Genomic DNA, 17,692 nt, shown 5'->3' on the forward strand with positions numbered 1-17,692 from the left:
ATGGAGACTCATAATTTGATTCCCAAGGCAACAAGGAAGAATATGTAATACAAATGGAATGAGACATATTCAATTCCCATAATTCAGTGGTCCTGAGGTTATCCCCGACATGAAAGAACATCCATATGGTTATAAAACAGTTTGTTCTCTGATTCTCTGTGAGCAACACCACAGGATATCTGCTAGTATTTAACAAAAACTTTTACAGAAGTTTTTGCTAGGATTTCCAGACTTTTGTTGCCAATTAAACAGTTTGATCTTTAGAACACATCATAACTTTAGTAAGGTCTATAATTCTTTTTGAAGTATGTGGCCATAGAGGTTCTGGTCGAAAGATTGCAGTAAACAAAGAACTTGTATACACATACTAGTGCCTTTCACAACCTCAGGATGTCTCAAAGCACCTCGCAGCCAACATACTGAATGTGTAGTGGCTCACTAAGCTACAACAGAAAAATGCATCTCTGAGAGCTGATTGCACGCTTAAGTATCATCCTTGTAGAAGTTTGTGATTAGCTGTTCAAAGTGATGTGATCAACACAACGAAAATGGGTTGCAGGAGAAAGCATGTTCATTCCATAATTACATGCAACTATTTTAGTTAACGCCAGCATGCTTTCCTCAGGCTGCAGGAATACACATTATGGTGCTCCACCACCTACAAGGCACAAGTCAGAAGTGTGATGGAATATTCTCCACTTGCCTGGATAAGTGCAGCTGCATCATAAGAAACACAACACTATCCGGGACAAGGCAGTCTGCTTGATCAGCATCCCATCTACTAGCTTGAACATCCACTCTCTCCACAATTGGCGTACTGTGGCTGGAGTGTTGACTACCTAAAGGACGCACTACAGCAAGTCGTCAAAGCTTCTTCAACAGCAAACCCAAATCCAAGACCCCCACCATCTAGAAGGACAAGGATAGCAAGTGCATGGGAACACCATCACCTCTAAGTTCCCCGCTAAGTCACACACCCTTCTGACTTGGACATATAGTCGTTCCTTCATCGTCACTAGGTGAAAATCCTGGAACTCCCTTCCCAACAGCATTGTGGAAGCACCTTCACCAAACGGACTGCAGCGGCTCAAGAAGTCAGTCCCCACTACCTTCGCCGGGCAACTAAGAATGGGCCATAAATGCTGGCCTTACCAGCACATCCATCATTTCAAGAAAGAATATTTTAAAAAGTCTATAATGCAAAAGTTCACTTCAAAGCCATTATTCCAATGAAAATACATTTTGATTGCAAGCAGGTAGAAATCCACTTACCACAGACAACTGGCTTTGTCCTGAAATCTATCAAATCAAGTTAAAGTGCAACATATGTCAATTGGTGATTGTCTCAAACCTAAAGGAAGTTAAGTAAACTCCACTATGAAAGGTCAGTTTTTAACTTCAAAGGGAATAAAAGGTGCACCCTGGCAAGCAAGCAACTCTATTTTAAATCCTGTGGATATTTGATAGCATTATGCAATTGTCAAAGATACATGTAAAAAATAATATTTTGTTCCTTGTTGAATTTCAAAAAAGGTACCAATCATTTATCTCTGGGAGCATGCTCTCAGTTCATATCCTACCATTGTACTAAGGTGTGTGTGAAGGTGGCACTTTGAGGCTCCATGGGCCATATAATTTTACATGTAAAGAGTTACTGTACAAACACCAGTTAAAGTTTAGCATCAGTCTAATTAATGAAGTGTCACATTTTTTGTATATCTTAGGAGGGAACATTAGTTAATTGATCTGAAAAATACTGTAATTTGCTGTATTTGCTAATGCTTATCTGTTGTTAAGATGTCTATTTTATGGTTTATAGCCAAGCCACTCTGATACTGCTTTCTGAAGTCTAGGAGATCATACAGGAGCTAAATACAAAGACAATGGTTTCTGTTCAATCCCTAAGCTCAGAACATTCTCAGATATTGGATATATAGACAAACTCTGGTTTCTAAGGCCTTGCTTAAGAATGCCCTTAGGTGCTAAGCACAAGGGTTAGAAAAAGCAAACATAACAGCCATTACTATTGTCTCTGGACTTTAGAAATACTAGCAACTTTGAATTTGCTTAGATATACAGTTGAACTTCACTATAATGAACCTCCTTGGAACTGACAGAAAAGATAGTTATATCAGGGTATGGTATTACTATGGTAGGGTTTGCCAATTTGCTGCATCAGAAAAATGAAGAAATTATGAATTTGATTTGAACATTTTATTCTGTTAAAAAGTTATACAGCATAGATCTTCATATTATTTGTGTTTTACTCAATGCATGATTTGAAGTTTTGTTTTCAGAGACAAAGACTACCTCTTACCATCTTCACGCAAGTTACCCCATTTTGCAGTTTGTGTGCAGATGGCGGGCCATCTCATCAGGCAACGAATGCATACGGCATGCGAGATTCGCACTACAATAGGTTATATTTCACTTAGCCTCAGCTTGAATTCCATGGTCACATCTGGGTCGGTCATGTTCGTTGTAGTCGGGTTGATTCAAAAAAAAAAATCGGGTCTTGCCATCAGAATCATTAAAACCAGGGGTTTGTTATAAGCATGGTTCGTTATAGTGAAGTTATACTGTATTATATATAGATTAGGCATAAATATTGTAGCCATCAGACTACGCTGTGTAACTATCAATATATTGATCTTCTAGAGTGACGACAAAAAATACAACCTAAAAGTTATGAAATTAAATCAGTACATAAAGGATATTGGTGAACAATTCTCAGCTTGAGATATACAGTTTCCCACTTATAGATGCAAATTTACATTATCATTTATAGGTTAGCAATGGTTAGAGACATTAAAAATAAGTTTGTTGGCTGGTGATCGATTAGTGGGATTGCTGAATTTCTCCATAAAATAGCAATATAGTTGGAAGCATTTGATGGAAGATTGTTGGTAAACTATTGGTATGTCTAAGTTAGAGCTTCACTTTGTTCATAACAAGCTATAGCAAGTTTATATTGAGTGTCCAAACATTAAAAATAACATTTTCAAGCCTGTGTTATTCTGTTGCATGCTATTGCATTGATTCTGACAAATTATGGGGCAATGTAGCTTTGGTTAACAACAATGATGAAAACACTCCTTTTATTTATTTGATATGAGTTAACTGAAAGAACAGGAATTCTGATATTCTGACTTCAGCAATATTTCAGACGAGGCAACAAATCAAATGTGTTGAGTGGTTCTAATATATACAGGATCACTGGACTAAATAAAAAATAGGAACAAAAAATAATTTAGGTCAAGCAGAAGCAAAGCAATTAGTGAGATAACCCATAGGACTGCTTCAAGAACAATTTGCATTTATATAGTGCCTTTAATGTAATAAAGAAAGAACAGTGGCTGGGCCTTTGAGAGTAAAGAGAGGTGACAAAGCTTAAAGGTAGAGAGAGAAGCGGAGAGGTGAAGCGGTTTAGGGAGGGAGTTGCATCAGTAGTTGAGTGGAGTCTAGGGAGAGAGCTGCACAGAAGGGTAGGATGACTACAAGTGACTAACAGAGTCTCAAGTTCCAACAATGCAAGGAACAAACATTGTACCTAGTAAATGTCACTTGGGGTAAGATAGTAGCACTTTAAGCTTTTTTTTTTATACATCATTTTTTTAAACCTTTAGGACCCTTCTTATTTTGGAGTACAGGGTAAAATCTCAGTGCCAGACAGATTAGATTTACCACTGGAATTCCTAAAAGGTGAAGTGCAGAAGTATCTGTTTTGGGAAAAGTATTCCTGAGACACTTTAGACATTTAACCCAAGCCTGTTTATTGAAGTCATCACACAAGTCACATATCCATCAGAACAATGATGAACACTTGAGATGGATATGAATATACAGGCCCTGCAATGGATGTTTGGTATTGTATCAACAATGTGAATAGAATCCTATTACTCTCTTGGCTTAAATTGAAAAGAAAAGCATAAAAAACAAAATCTATGAAGGGAACATTGATCCTACTGCATTAGGAGACAGATTTGTTATATTGAGAAAAGGCACAGAGGTCAAGGAATTCTTGCGGCAACATGTTCCAAGTAGCTGTAAGAAAACTAATAATCCTCTTGTAGATAGGATTATATAGACAGGGTGCAATCTTGTTTGTCAATCCCCAACTCCTGCAAAAATGCAATCAGCAGCTTTGGAAGATTACACATTTAATTCAAGTTAAAAATCAAGGAATTTTAAAACTTTATACAAATATGCATGTAGAAAAGATATTTTAGTTTCTTTATTTCATTTTTGCTAAAGAGTATGCAACCAAGTACAGGTAGTGTTTAAGCAACAGTACCAGCTTTGATACATAATGTAAAACATTATAAACATTTTTTAATAAGTTCTGTTAGGTGCAATTAGAAACCATTCATAAATAAGAGTTTAAATATACAATACAGGAACATGCATGTAATATTTTTCTGGTTACATGGCTTAAATACCACCAGAGCTTTTTCTAGTGAATTCATACAGCCATAGCCAACAGTCTTTCAATTTACTGTGTAATTAATCTACGATTTACACTTTAATATCTACACATATTCCAGACTGTAAAAGATTTGGAACGACATGTCAAAAAGGCCACAATCAAGGTGAAGCTGCAATGTCACATGTATGCATGCATTCCTTTGAAAGTATCAAAGCAGCAGGTTACTCACTCAAAATATTACCCCCATCCATTCACAGGGTATAACAATCACAGTGAATTCAACTCATAACGTACTACCAGAGACATATTTAATAAACGGCTTTTAAAAAAACATTTTAAATTCATATACTGCATCTAAAACACTGAATGAGTAACAATTACTGGAAATACTTTCCAAGAATGAAAATTATGCTGAGCAATTCAGCTTTAAAAAAAGACAAATAACAATTGCTCATATCTTTAAAAGGAATGGTAAATTTTGTTGGCCTACATAGGTCAGTCATTTACATTTGCAAACTAGTCTCTTGACATCTGGCAGACTTTTACAATTCATTTCACTAATCCATTGGAGTTGGTACAAATAATAGTCTAAAATCTCACATTTCACATTGAATTTATATTGTTTTGTTCCTAACATGGTGAGGGATGACAGTCCTGGGCAATGGAACACTTTCCACTTTTGGCACCCAGACATCACAATCAAGTATATTGTTCCCAGGTCAGCTACATCAAAGGCTATATGCAGAGCAACATTATTTTTACTCTGGTCCAACAATGCGCCTAAATGTAAGAGCACCTCCTATTGGACCAGTGTGAATATTTCCATTTTGCACACTAAATTTCATAGCGGCTCAGTGATACTACCAATTTTTGTTCAATTTTATACAGGTTTTTGCTGCAGACCTGTGAACACTATGAACACTACGGACAGAGAAGAGACTATGCAAACTCATTTGATGGAAGACCCTTACAGCTGGTAAAAACACACAACTTTCACTCCATTAGTGTGGACTGAATTCAAACTTAGATGACAGGGCAGTATGCTAACCCACTCCATCATCCAGTTCTCCATTTTTAAATCATATTTTAAATTTCATCATCTGCTTAATATTCTATCAAACTATTTTAAAAATTTAGACTTTGCCAAATATCCAATTTGTTGGATTGCAAGGTAAACATAAATGATCAGACAAGTGGCTTCTCATTCCCCACTGAGTGACATTTTCTAGCATCAATATAAACATGAAACATAGTATCAACTATCAACATAAAGAGTAATCTTTCATGAGTTGAATTTTTCAGACAATTAACTGGAACTTTGTCATGTACCTTTACATAGCTACAATATTCACAATGCAAATCCTTAGTAGTTTAAAAGATTTAGGTAGGTAGTCCAACAAAAGAACTGCATTTTAAAAGGTTATGTTTCACAATAAACTACCAATATTTGGATAACTGAATTAATGCTAAAGCTACAGTTAGTTTTTTTTAATTTTGTTTTGTTTTTGGATGTTATTTTCCCCTGGGTGAACTATTTCTGTTTTTAGATATTTCATACTTGTCGTTTATACGGAAAAAAATTAAGTGTAATTCATGGACCCCTGGAACAAAACTAATAAAGTTAGTCATCATTTCAACATAATGGGGATATAGCATATTGTATAATGAATATAATAAGTCACTTTGCAATAAGTAAGTTTCCTCAAGCTTTGGAGTATCTGTGTTTTAACAAGATGCTCATTAGGAATGCTCAAAGTGCAAAATGCAACAGACTAAATTTTCAGAATGTACACAAACTGTATGTAATCTATACACAAGTGTCTTATTAATATATATCTGGCAAGTGTAAACATTGTTATTTCTTCCATTTGAGTGTGGGTTGGGCGAAAGCATCACTAATGAATTTTGGCTATAACTTGATTATAGCCAATTTATGTCAGTTTTCAGGAGTTAAAAAATTGCAAAAAAGCATTTGAACTTCAAATTACTATTACAGTTGTGCACATATACTATTTACAGTAAAGGTAGTTAACATAAGGCTTTTTTTGGAAGATAGCATAATCATTTGATAGCAAAGTCTAATCTATATACAATTTGCTTCTACAAGACTTTCAGTAATGTTCTGCTCGGACATCTACAACTCCTAGTAATAAAGAAAATTAAAATTAAAATATTTGCTTAGGCTGTAATTGGCAGTTAGAAAAGACCTTAAATAATAATACCCTAAAACAAGAAAGTTTTAAATCATGACAATATTATTTCTATTGTACCTCCCAAGTCCATTTCTTAAAATGCATCCATGATAGACTGGTAAATTTATAGCTGGAGATTGCTCTATTCCCAGCCACAGGAATTAGTTTGAATTCATATTTAATTGAAATTGAATGTGGTGACCCTAAGTTCAGTGAAATTCACTTGCTTTCAGTCAAACTGGTGGAGTTGCTGCATCTCGGGTGTGGCTGAAGCATTGACAAAATCAGTGCTGCTCTGCAGGAATATACTTACTGTTGACCATTGATGGAACTGCATAAGCGGTGGTTAGAAGATCACCCCTATTCAAGATCGCTTCTCTTCTTACCAGGAGGAAGGTGGTAAAAGTAGCAAAAGGAGAATAACATAGCTATAGATGCAAATCATTTTTGCACCTTATTGCCATTTGATGTACAAGTTTATTGTTCCTGACATGTTTAAAGTCTAATCTACATAAATCAACAAAACAATAGACAATTTTTCAGGCAATGTGGGAATCTCAAACAACTGCAGGAAAGCAACAATTCAGAGATTGATACATGGATAAATAAGTGATTAGTAACAGAAAGCCAGTCCATATGTCCTACTCTGTAGAAGAAGCAGCATACTCAGTCAATAGCTGTCAATTAGAAGGCAGCACACCAAGCCCTTTAGTTGCTTTGCTGAATAATATACCTCTTTGTATACTAACTCTGGCAGAGCCAAAAGATGCATTAATTAAAACATTTATATTGACATTGCAAAAATTTAGAAACTTGTACAAGATTTTAACTGAATGCAACATTTAACCCTAATGGGCTCAACAATTTACAAGGAATAAAGAAAATGGTGATAGTCATGGCTTGGTTAAGTGCCCTTAATGCAATGAAAGCTGCAATGCCTCTGATCTTCAGATGACCTCCCACTCATCATCAAAGTCCTCAGATTGACCCAAAAGAGTGATACGGTTGGGGTTAACTAGTGTATCAGTGTGGCTAAAATTCTTGGTAAGTCGCTGAAGAAGGGAGCCTCCAGTACTAATGGCCCATAGTTCATCTTGAGGAGTAACTATATAGAAAGTAGGAACAGTATATGAAATTAAAAAGCTTGAAAACGAACACCCAAGCAAATCAAATAACCCAAAACAAACCTAAATGCTGCAATTCATTTATTATCAAAGTTGGAACTCTTTCAACCAGTAATTCCAAACAATGTTGTATCTCCAATTGAAGGGTGGACATTTTCTTGGGAAGAGATCCTCCTTCCTGATTACAAAGTAGTATTTTATACAATGACTTCTCTAAAAAAAGGGACAAGCTGATATTGTATGTAATTTTATTCTTGTAGTAAAAGTTGTTCTGAGTGTCCTCTTTTTAAAAAAACAATGTTATAATTTGGAAAATAGGTTTGGAAATTCTTGCAATTGCCAGGTAATTACTTCATCATTGTCAGGTGAAATTGTTGTAAACTAAAACAGTAGTCAATGCCAAGTTATAACTCCAATAAGTCAGTGGATGAACAAACCTTGGTGTGGCACTGTGTTATACAAACCAAGAAGTTCCAGGTTTCAGTTCCTAGTCATTGCCGATTTAGTCAAACGGGTAATGGGGTTGCAGGAATAAATATTGTTGCCAATAAAAAGGGAGAGAGGGGTGGGCAGGAGGAAAAGAAATAGGAATGCTGTAATAAATTGCTATCAAATGATTACCTGCTGAAAGTGCAGATATTTGGATTCTGGGTGTAAATGGTATCACCTTTGGCTGTGACAGCTGAAAAACTGAACACTTAATATCTAGGCTGATGCATGAAGATGGTAAGTTTGATATCAGAAGACCACTGGTAACTCATTCCAGGGAAAATTGGATGATATAAAAAGAAAAAAAAAAGTGGTTTAAATATACACTGCGCTATTATGATTCATAGCTAATAGTCACAGGCTACATTTCTACCATTGTGGACCTTCAACTGTGAAAGTTAAGTTGCCCAGATGCGACAATAGACTATTCTGTAGTGACTACAGATCAAGGATGGTGTCATACTAGGCTGTTTTTACTGCATCAATGGGAGGGGCTAGTTATACATTGAAACTTCTGAATTTATGCTTCAGATCTCACGGTGGAACTAAAAGCAATTTTAAAATGCTGGATGAATGTTGTTGCCAGAAATAACGATCACTGTTATTTTTAATGTACAAAAACTTTTAGAATATTATTGGCTCAAGTATATAGCTCTTCACTAAATTTGAAAATTTAGACCTGCATAGACCATTGTAATTGCTTAGTTATTCTCTCACTCACTAATGCCTCTTCGTGAATGATCAACTCCTTTCTTACCAGAACTTATTCACCGTGTCGGGGTGTGTGTGCATAAACTATTAATGTACTATAAAAATAAATTGCATACTCATTCTTATTAAAGAGACTGACTTTTACATCAGTACAACTCAATAGAGTTTGTGCTGGAACAGCATCCACAAAATTTGATTCTAAACTTTAATTGGAAATTGGGCAATGACCTTAATGCATTTCATGGGGAAAAAATATTTTGCACACATCAATTTGCTACCAACACTTGCCTGTTAAACATGTCACATTACCAGGAATCTTTTTCCAATAATCGCCTGCAGGATTTTTGTTAGTTATTCCATAACGACGTGCCACATCTCCATTAGAACAACGTACCCACACTGTTCTGTTGCTCACTGTTAATTGACTTGCCTGCAAACCTGTAAAAAATGTTTGATAAGTTATTATATGCAACATAAAAAAATTCTAAAAATTGTAAGGTTTCTAACAAAGTGAGATATGTAAACGAAAAATGGATCTTATTGAGAAGTAGACGATTCTTTCCTTTGATCTTCCCATTATTTGAATCAGTTCCTTAAAAGGTCATTTACCATTACACACTATCCTCCAACTGCTAGTCCAAAGAGGGAGGAAGCACTACTTAGCCTCTTTCAGGGTTAGGAAGCAGAGAAACCAGGCAACCCAACAGTAGGGGAATATTTAGGAAGAAGTGATCATAATATAATTAGGTTCAATGCAAGAACAAAAAAAAGGGGAAAAAAAAAGTTGAGGTCAAGGGACTTGATTGAAAAAAAGCTAAGTGAGGTAAAAAGGGACCATGTCCAGATTTAATAGAAGGAAAAATCACCAATCAGAATCACGGATCAGCAATGAGAAATATTTAAACAGAATAATGGAAAGGGTAGAAATCAAGTACATTCTAATAAGGAAATAAAGGATTGGAGTTCCATGGGCGAACAGAAACATTAACTTTAAGAAGAACATTTAGTGCTTACAGGGCAGATAATAAAAATGAAAGTCACAATGAACAGAAGAAAAGCAGTAAAAGGGAGATTTAAAAGGCTAAGAGGAAGCCTGAGAGAAAATTAGCAAAATGTGAAAGTGCAACAAAAAGTTTTTTTAAAAAATCAGCACATTAGTCATGGTAGTGATACATCAGCTAAGAGATGAAGGTGGCACGCTTGCAGTGGAGAGTGTAGTAATGGTAGAAATACTAAACAAGTACCTTGCCTCAGTTTTCACAGAGGAGGTGGATACTAGAATTGTAGAACCACCCAGAGACAAGTTAGTGGGGACCACTACTCAGAGAAATGGTATTAAAGTTACTCAAACTTAAAGCACATAAATCATTATAATCTGATAGTTTACATCTGGATACCCGAGGGAAGCTAGGGGAGAAATAGAGGCGGCCATGGTGATAATTTGACAAATCTGACTCCCCTCTTCAAAAAAGGAGACAAGAATAACGTAGGAAATTATAGGTCAGTTAATCTTACCTCAGCTGTTGATAAAGTCTCTAATAGACTGAAATTATTAAGTACAATAGTTAAATCATGATGTGGAGATGCCGGTGATGGACTGGGGTTGACAATTGTAAACAATTTTACAACACCAAGTTATAGTCCAGCAATTTTATTTTAAATTCACAAGCTTTCATTTCACATCGTTCACCTGACGAAGGGGGAAGCCTCCGAAAGCTTGTGAATTTAAAATAAAATTGCTGGACTATAACTTGGTGTTGTAAAATTAGTTAAATCATGGCATACAATGATTTCTATTTTTACCTGGCACATGTTCCCAATCAGTGCCTACAGGCATTGCCTCGGTTATTCCAACTCGCACATGGACATTTCCTCGACTGTCAATGACCCAAAGCATCTGGTCGTTGGGGCTGGAATAAATGCTGATCAGTTGTGTTCCTAAAGGCTTTAAGTAGAAGAGTTTGTTGAAAGCACATCAAAGCCTTAAAATAATTAAAATTCTGAAATTTAATTTTATATAATATATATACACATACAAACAGACAATGTTTCATAACCACTGGAGTGGTATGCCATATTTATTCTGCTACTAACGTGAATCTGTGTGTCTTTAAGGGCACAAAGTCTAACTGCTGTTATATAAACACTAGATGAGTTCACTCAGAGTTTGCTATTCAGGCTTCAGAAGCCTGGCTCTGTGTCTTTTTTAAACATAAGTATGATTGGTAAGATCAATTAAGAGGCTGCAGATATTCTGTTCCTATTGCTTGAAAGTTAGTAGAGCTGTGCTGATACACAAGAAATATTTATCCTGATTACCTAATTCACTGATTAATATGTTGGACACCAGGCAATTATTCAATCAAACAGTATACTCCTTCCAATTTATTTTTTATACTGTAGCTCCCTTTCAGTTCACTACATCTAGACAGGTAATTAAAATAAAACTATGGTGTTCAGACAGCATAATGAAAGTAGCATACAAATGCATGATTAGTCAATCAGTAGACTAGGTATAAACAATGTAGAAGTACTTCCTCTGCATTTACTTTTGTTGGTTGCATGGCAATATATTGAAGCCATAGTTTATGGCCAAACAGACTAACTGAAATGGCCTCTGCTGAAAGAGAACTGACCTGGGCTAGAGTTTTCTGCTTCTGTGTTCCCTGGCCTGCAATTTTCAATCCATTCACTTTAAACTCTGGTCAATCAATCTCAAGTCCTCTGTTCTAAAATGGAGCCTGCATTCACTAAAGATGCTAAACATCTTTCCTTAGATCATTTGCTGATGACTCTTGGCTCCTAAGTCTTGACAATTCTTTACCAGAATGCTCTTGCATAGCTACAAATATCTTCCTGTGTACAATCAAAACTCCTTGAATGTTTTATTGCATTCCCCATGTGTAAATCAGTGATATAATATTTATATTTCTCATCATTTACTATTTACAAAATAGCAAGGCTGCCCATGGGATATGGTTAGGCAACAGGCCTACCATCAGTGCCTCGAAAGGGGCAGGAACAACTGGGTTAAAGGCAACCTACAGCCATACAGAACACGATAATCTTTGCTGAGTAGCTGATAAAAGCACCAGAAAGACTTTTTTTAAAAAAAGGTAGTGTTCCCACTTCTGATTCCTAATGATTCCTACTGGAAAATGCATTATGTGGAATATTTGGCGACAAGAGGGTCGACTGTGATACCTCGACAGTTGAAAAACTATTAATACACTAAACTTGCACATGAAGAATTTACATTTGGATGAGGTATCAGAGAACTATAGGGGTCATAGAACTGTACCCAACACCAGTCACTGACCCCAGGAAGGGGGGTGGGGGGGGGAAAGAGAAATGGGAGGCAAGGGAAGAGAAAGCGGATGATTCGGACCTTTAAGCAAATATGACCATCTTTGCTGTTACAACATTTATGATCTGTTCCGCAATGATTATTCAGCTTATGGCACTGGCCTTTCTGAAAAGGTCTCAGTATTTTCAGATAGCAAAGGTGGTCAATAATTGGCATGACCTTCTGTACATTTATAATTAAATCCCTTATTTTGGTTTAGCTGTAGTTTAAGAATTACAACTTCCTGCCTTCCGTACCCTGATCCAAATTGTGTGGGACAAGTCTTTTAAAGGGCGAGACATTAAAGGATCACAATCCCTGTGCCTGACCATGGGGGAGCATGGAGGCCAGAGCAATTTGTTTAATATCTGTGCCAATGCTAGTGCGACAACTCATTTAAGCGTGATTGCTGCCCTCAACTGCCTACAAGTTACATTGTTGGGTGCTTTGTAATTGTGGAGGGTGGTCCAAGTAGAGGCATCAGTGTTTCAACTCTAACAGAATTAGGGGGGGAACTTTAACAATCTATCTCCAGATTAGTTGAAAACTGATCGTTGGAACTAATTTTCAGCCAATCATGGAATGAACTTTAGTAGCTTCCAGTTTAACAATGGATGATGTCAGCTGGGGCCCAGGAAAACAGATCAGTAAAATTTTAAAGGGAAAGAAAAAAAACAAACTTGCATTTATATTGCACCTTTCATGTCCTCAGAATGTACCAAGTATTTGAAAGACAATGAATTACGTTTGAGGTGCAGTCACTTGTTAAGTAGACAACATGGCAGCTAATTTGCACAGGGCATGATCCCAGAAACAGCAAATGAGATGAATGACCAGTTATCTGTTTTTGGTGGTGTTGGTTGAGGGAGAAATGTTAGTCAGGATACCAGGAGAACTTCCTGCTCTTCTTTGAAAAGTGCCATGGGATCTTTTACATCCATCTGAGCAGGCAGACATGGACACAGTTTAACATCTCATCCAAAAGACTGCATCTTCGTCAGTGCAGCACTCACTACTGCACTGAAATATCACCCTAGATTATGTGCTCTAGTCCTGGGGTAGGACTTGAACCCACAAAAAGAGAGGAAGAAGAGAGGAGACAGAAAAAGCAGGAATTTAAAGTGTATATACTTTTGTAGGATTATGTTATTACAGTAATAAAACTAGTCCTGACATCTCGGCTGCATTACTGTATTAGAGGATTTTTCAGCACCACTATGAATAAGCCAAAATCTTAGAAAGGCCCATCCAGGAAACACTGAATGCTACTTTAATCATTTTTAAAAATGCATTTAAAAAAAGAAACCTATGTAAAGGAATTCACAGATTTAAAGCAAATCTAAGCTGGAAAGACAATTCTAGGGATGACATAATATATTCACTAATTTCACAGAATTGGATATTTCATTATGTCAATATCACTATGTATATGCGTTATTTGAATATTTCAAAAGCAATCATCTCCTATAAAGCAAAATAGCACTCAATATTTTAAAACCCAAAATAGCACTCGGTATTTTATAACCCAGAATAACACTCAATATCTTAGAGCAACAAATGCAGTTAATCTGCAATAATTCACAAACACTTACTAAAAGATGAAATAATAGTTTGTAAAATACCCATTTCTGCCCCTTAGTAGTGATTTCAAGGCACATTTTTGCATTAGATTATTTAGCACTAGCTCTGCTTATAAAAGGTGTGGTTCAGCACACTGTGGTGGGAGATAAAGGATGCCTGACACTCCCTATTTTGTACCATGTTTTCCTATAAATACGTGACATACAGCACTTCTGTATAGATAACGGTGATTAATACAATTTCATCACACAGAACATACGTGACAGAGCACTTTTCTATAATAGCGACTGTTGGTAAAATTACTTATGAGTATGTGGTGTACAGAACTTTATAATCTGTGAAATTTCGGTTCCCACTAAGATTATACAGAGCTATGGCGTAGCATTTTAAACACGAGGATAATTGCATGTATATTTTACTAAGTAACTTCTAAATTTGATTCAGTTGTTTAAGTACAAAAATTGCATCACATATTGAGCCTTCTTTCTAATATGCGAGCTACATAAATTCTAATCCAAGTATAAACCAAACTTGGTTAACTAACTGTACAATTATTAGGATTTAAATGTATTTTTTAAAAAAGGACTATAGCTGCAAACAACGGGAGACCTTCTGACACATACCAGATACATTTGAAATTTATTCAAATTTTTATTAACATGCTTCACTATACAGTACTCCTTTCACCAGCACTAGACCATTCATAGATTTGAATAAGTAACACCAATATGACACAAGCCTGCTTACATTCTATTACCGCAGTAAATGTAAAACAATATACAGTTAAATAAAAGGTTAGCTAAATTCTACAACAAAAATCTATCCACTATAAAAAAAGCTCTTGATGGCTCAGTTGGTAAATATAGTGTGCCACTGAATCTGAAGCTCTGATTTTAACTCAGGGCGGCACTCGTGGGCGAGGGCCGAGGCCGGCGACAAACCATCCCAACCTTGGCAGTATGCAGCCTGGGAAATTTTAAGTGCTAGCCCCAGTTAGGTTCCCGCCCAAAACTGGCAAGAAGTGGCAGCTGAATGGGAGTGGAATGTAGGATGGCAGGAGGCTGCCGTCGGGAACCGCAGAAGTGGTCCCCGGCGCTCAGGCAAGTCGCCTGGAATGGGGGCGGTGGGAGGGAAGCCTCCCCAGAGCAGGGGAGGCCTAAACTTTCCTTATGGGGCCCGGAGAAGAACTCCTGATCCTTCTGTCCCTGAGCAGGGATGAAAGACACCAGCTGGAAACTGGCGGGGTCCTAATTTAAATATACAGATCGGGCACCATAGATGTCATTGAGGCCTGACTGCTGTTTTAACCATAGGCCTGGGAAGGGAAGCAGTTGTGGCTTTTTGCCAAGTCAACCAATCGGGAAAAGGAGTCGGGACCAGAAGAGGACAAAAAAGGTAAAATCAGTCAGCCGGTGTTTATGCGCCACACGAGCCCCCTCCCACCTTACTTCTTCTCACCCCATTAACACATCCTAAATTGAAAATAATTAGCCAAATGACAAAGGAAGTGTTTCTGTCATATAAATGGAGTATCGATCTTTGGATTGTATTGAGTTAATTGATTCCAATTAAGGAGGCAGAGGTCCTACGACTGGCCTCACTTTCCTTGGGCTAGGAATGTTGGGAAAAATACAGCAAAGTCTTCTACTCTGGACCTTGACTGCAAATGCACATATATGAACACAGTGTGGACATGACACATTTCATTGTGATGACTCCCATTGCTGAATAACCTACCAATACTCACTGGCTAGGTTTGCACTTGAATGACAACTAAATGAATCAGTGAGAGCTGGTGACCCCCTCTTTCACGATGACAGACCCCGAGGAAAAATGCAACAGTTTGGGATCAGAATTAATATGAGGGCCTGATAAAACAGCCATGTCTAGCCTTTTGGCAACGTGGCTGTGCTTTCCTCAGCATGCATAGTTTAGGTGCCGCATCAACAACTGTTCAGAAAAGATCTGAAACTTGAACCTGAAACAGAACCATCCCCTGATGAAGTTGTGTGGTTTCAAATCACAAACAAAATCACCATGGCTACACACAGAGTGTGGATCCGAATTCAAGCAGTAGGAGCTTAATGAAAAATCCTGGTATTGCTGTTCAAATACTGTAAAGGAATTTAATTCTTTACTCCAAATCATATTTCCTTTGCTCTAATTTATTTGCTCCCAGGTTAACATTAATCATTTTTTTCCAATATAGTGTCATTAAGTCCTTAGCATTTGGATTTTCTCTGTACTAAAGAAATAAATTTTACAGGTGGTAAAATCATCAGGATATTTCTGAGGAATTACGACTCAGTAAAAAGCACAGGCTTCCTACTGATTTTATAATCAGAAACTGCCATAAAAGTGAAATAATCTCAGTCAAGAAAAGTTTACTAACACGAAAGTGTTGACACTGCCTTTTTGAAAACCTGCTTCTCACATGCTGATTATTACACACTTACAACAATTACCAGCAGAAGAGTTCAAGCTTGTGTATGTGGGATAAAAAGGGTCCTACGCACAACAGAGGATGATGATATGGCTTAGAGATGAAAGGGCCCTCAAAAGTCAGGCATCTCGGTCACACGTTTTATTTTCTCCACAGTACACAACAAATAGCTGAAAAATGATCAGTTTTAAAGGATTACTTTTAGTTTTCCACCCTATAGGCTGATCCATCAAGTTTTGTTCATTTGGTGCAAGCCTTGCTCATCTTGGTTTTAAAATATTTTTGATATATGTGATTGTTAAAAATAAACACACCACTATATGTTTAAATCTATAATCTGTCTCGCTCTTTATGATCATAAATCCTAATCTTCTCTGGTGTTCACAGTCCCACTGAGGTCAATTCTTGACATTTCCCGAGTTTGAGATTTTTTAAAAAAAATGATTATGAAAAGGATGACATCACTTTGGGCATCTTGCTATAAAAAACTTTCCATAACATGTTGGCTTGTCTAGAACAAGTAATTATAAAAAACTGGATGATAAATATAAACATAGCGTTTTTGCATAAGCCCTCCACTCCCAATAAGGAGCAATTGTTGGATTTTAAAATATTTTATAAAGCTGTTAATAGATCTCCTAAACGCTTTATATTTTAGATAATGTCTAGACAGTACATTATAAAGTTCTGTTGCTACAAGTAAACGATCATACTTTACATGTCCACCCATAGAAATGTGTAGTTTCAAATCACCAAAATGTTGCCTAGGAGACACATCACTGTATACAGTGAGATTGCAGATTTATGTATAAAGCTCCATGAAAAATTCTGGCTTTATAATTCATAAACTATCAGCTAACCACCAATAGTAAGTTTCTAAATCCTCTTTGAAAGCTGACTTTGAACTGAAAAAAAATCTAATCAGAATTACTGGCCAAGGTGCATGCTTAGATAATACAAGGAACCAAAGTTCTCAATCTGACTTCACAATAGCGTGTTTTCTCTCACAAAGTTATGGACATTCACAAAGCAAATATGCTCAATTTATTTGCCATTTCACAGAACTGTCAACACCGCATCTTGCTACACTGTTGAAGTTTGTATATTAAAAGGCAGTTTGAGGCATAATACAGTTAAAAACACTAACTGGTTACTTGTTTACTCCTAGCTTCAGGCCTTTGCTAACAAAAAGCCTCCAGACAACCTACACAGTGATCTTGCATATCTAAGTGATGGAGATCATCAGGGGTACCAAGAGGGCTATGTGAGGTGACTGACATCAGAAGGGCTAAACTCTTCCAACGTGTGTCATTCAGATTGGTCAATACAATTTAAGAGGTTTCTCTGGAAATTACCGATATGTGAGATAGTTTACGACAC

The 17,692-nt window shown here is 36.7% G+C and overlaps 1 protein-coding gene and 1 long non-coding RNA gene across 2 annotated transcripts in view; one reads left to right on the forward strand and one right to left on the reverse strand.

Moving 5' to 3' along the window:
- Positions 1–17,692, forward strand: part of LOC137326560 (uncharacterized) — a 68,567-nt gene continuing 50,875 nt past the window's right edge. The window contains exon 1 of the long non-coding RNA XR_010964222.1: positions 1–5,402. This is a non-coding gene — a long non-coding RNA (uncharacterized lncRNA). The remainder of the gene's footprint in view (positions 5,403–17,692) is intronic.
- Positions 3,749–17,692, reverse strand: part of tecpr2 (tectonin beta-propeller repeat containing 2) — a 96,533-nt gene continuing 82,589 nt past the window's right edge. Inside the window, exons 18-20 of the mRNA XM_067991777.1 lie at positions 10,746–10,887; positions 9,231–9,380; positions 3,749–7,723 (exon numbers count right to left, since the gene is read on the reverse strand). Coding sequence (XP_067847878.1) covers positions 7,566–7,723; positions 9,231–9,380; positions 10,746–10,887 — 450 coding nt within the window. The 3' untranslated portion in view covers positions 3,749–7,565. The remainder of the gene's footprint in view (positions 7,724–9,230; positions 9,381–10,745; positions 10,888–17,692) is intronic.

The sequence above is a fragment of the Heptranchias perlo genome, chromosome 10 (assembly GCF_035084215.1).
Source record: "Heptranchias perlo isolate sHepPer1 chromosome 10, sHepPer1.hap1, whole genome shotgun sequence".
NCBI classification, from domain to species: Eukaryota; Metazoa; Chordata; class Chondrichthyes; order Hexanchiformes; family Hexanchidae; genus Heptranchias; species Heptranchias perlo.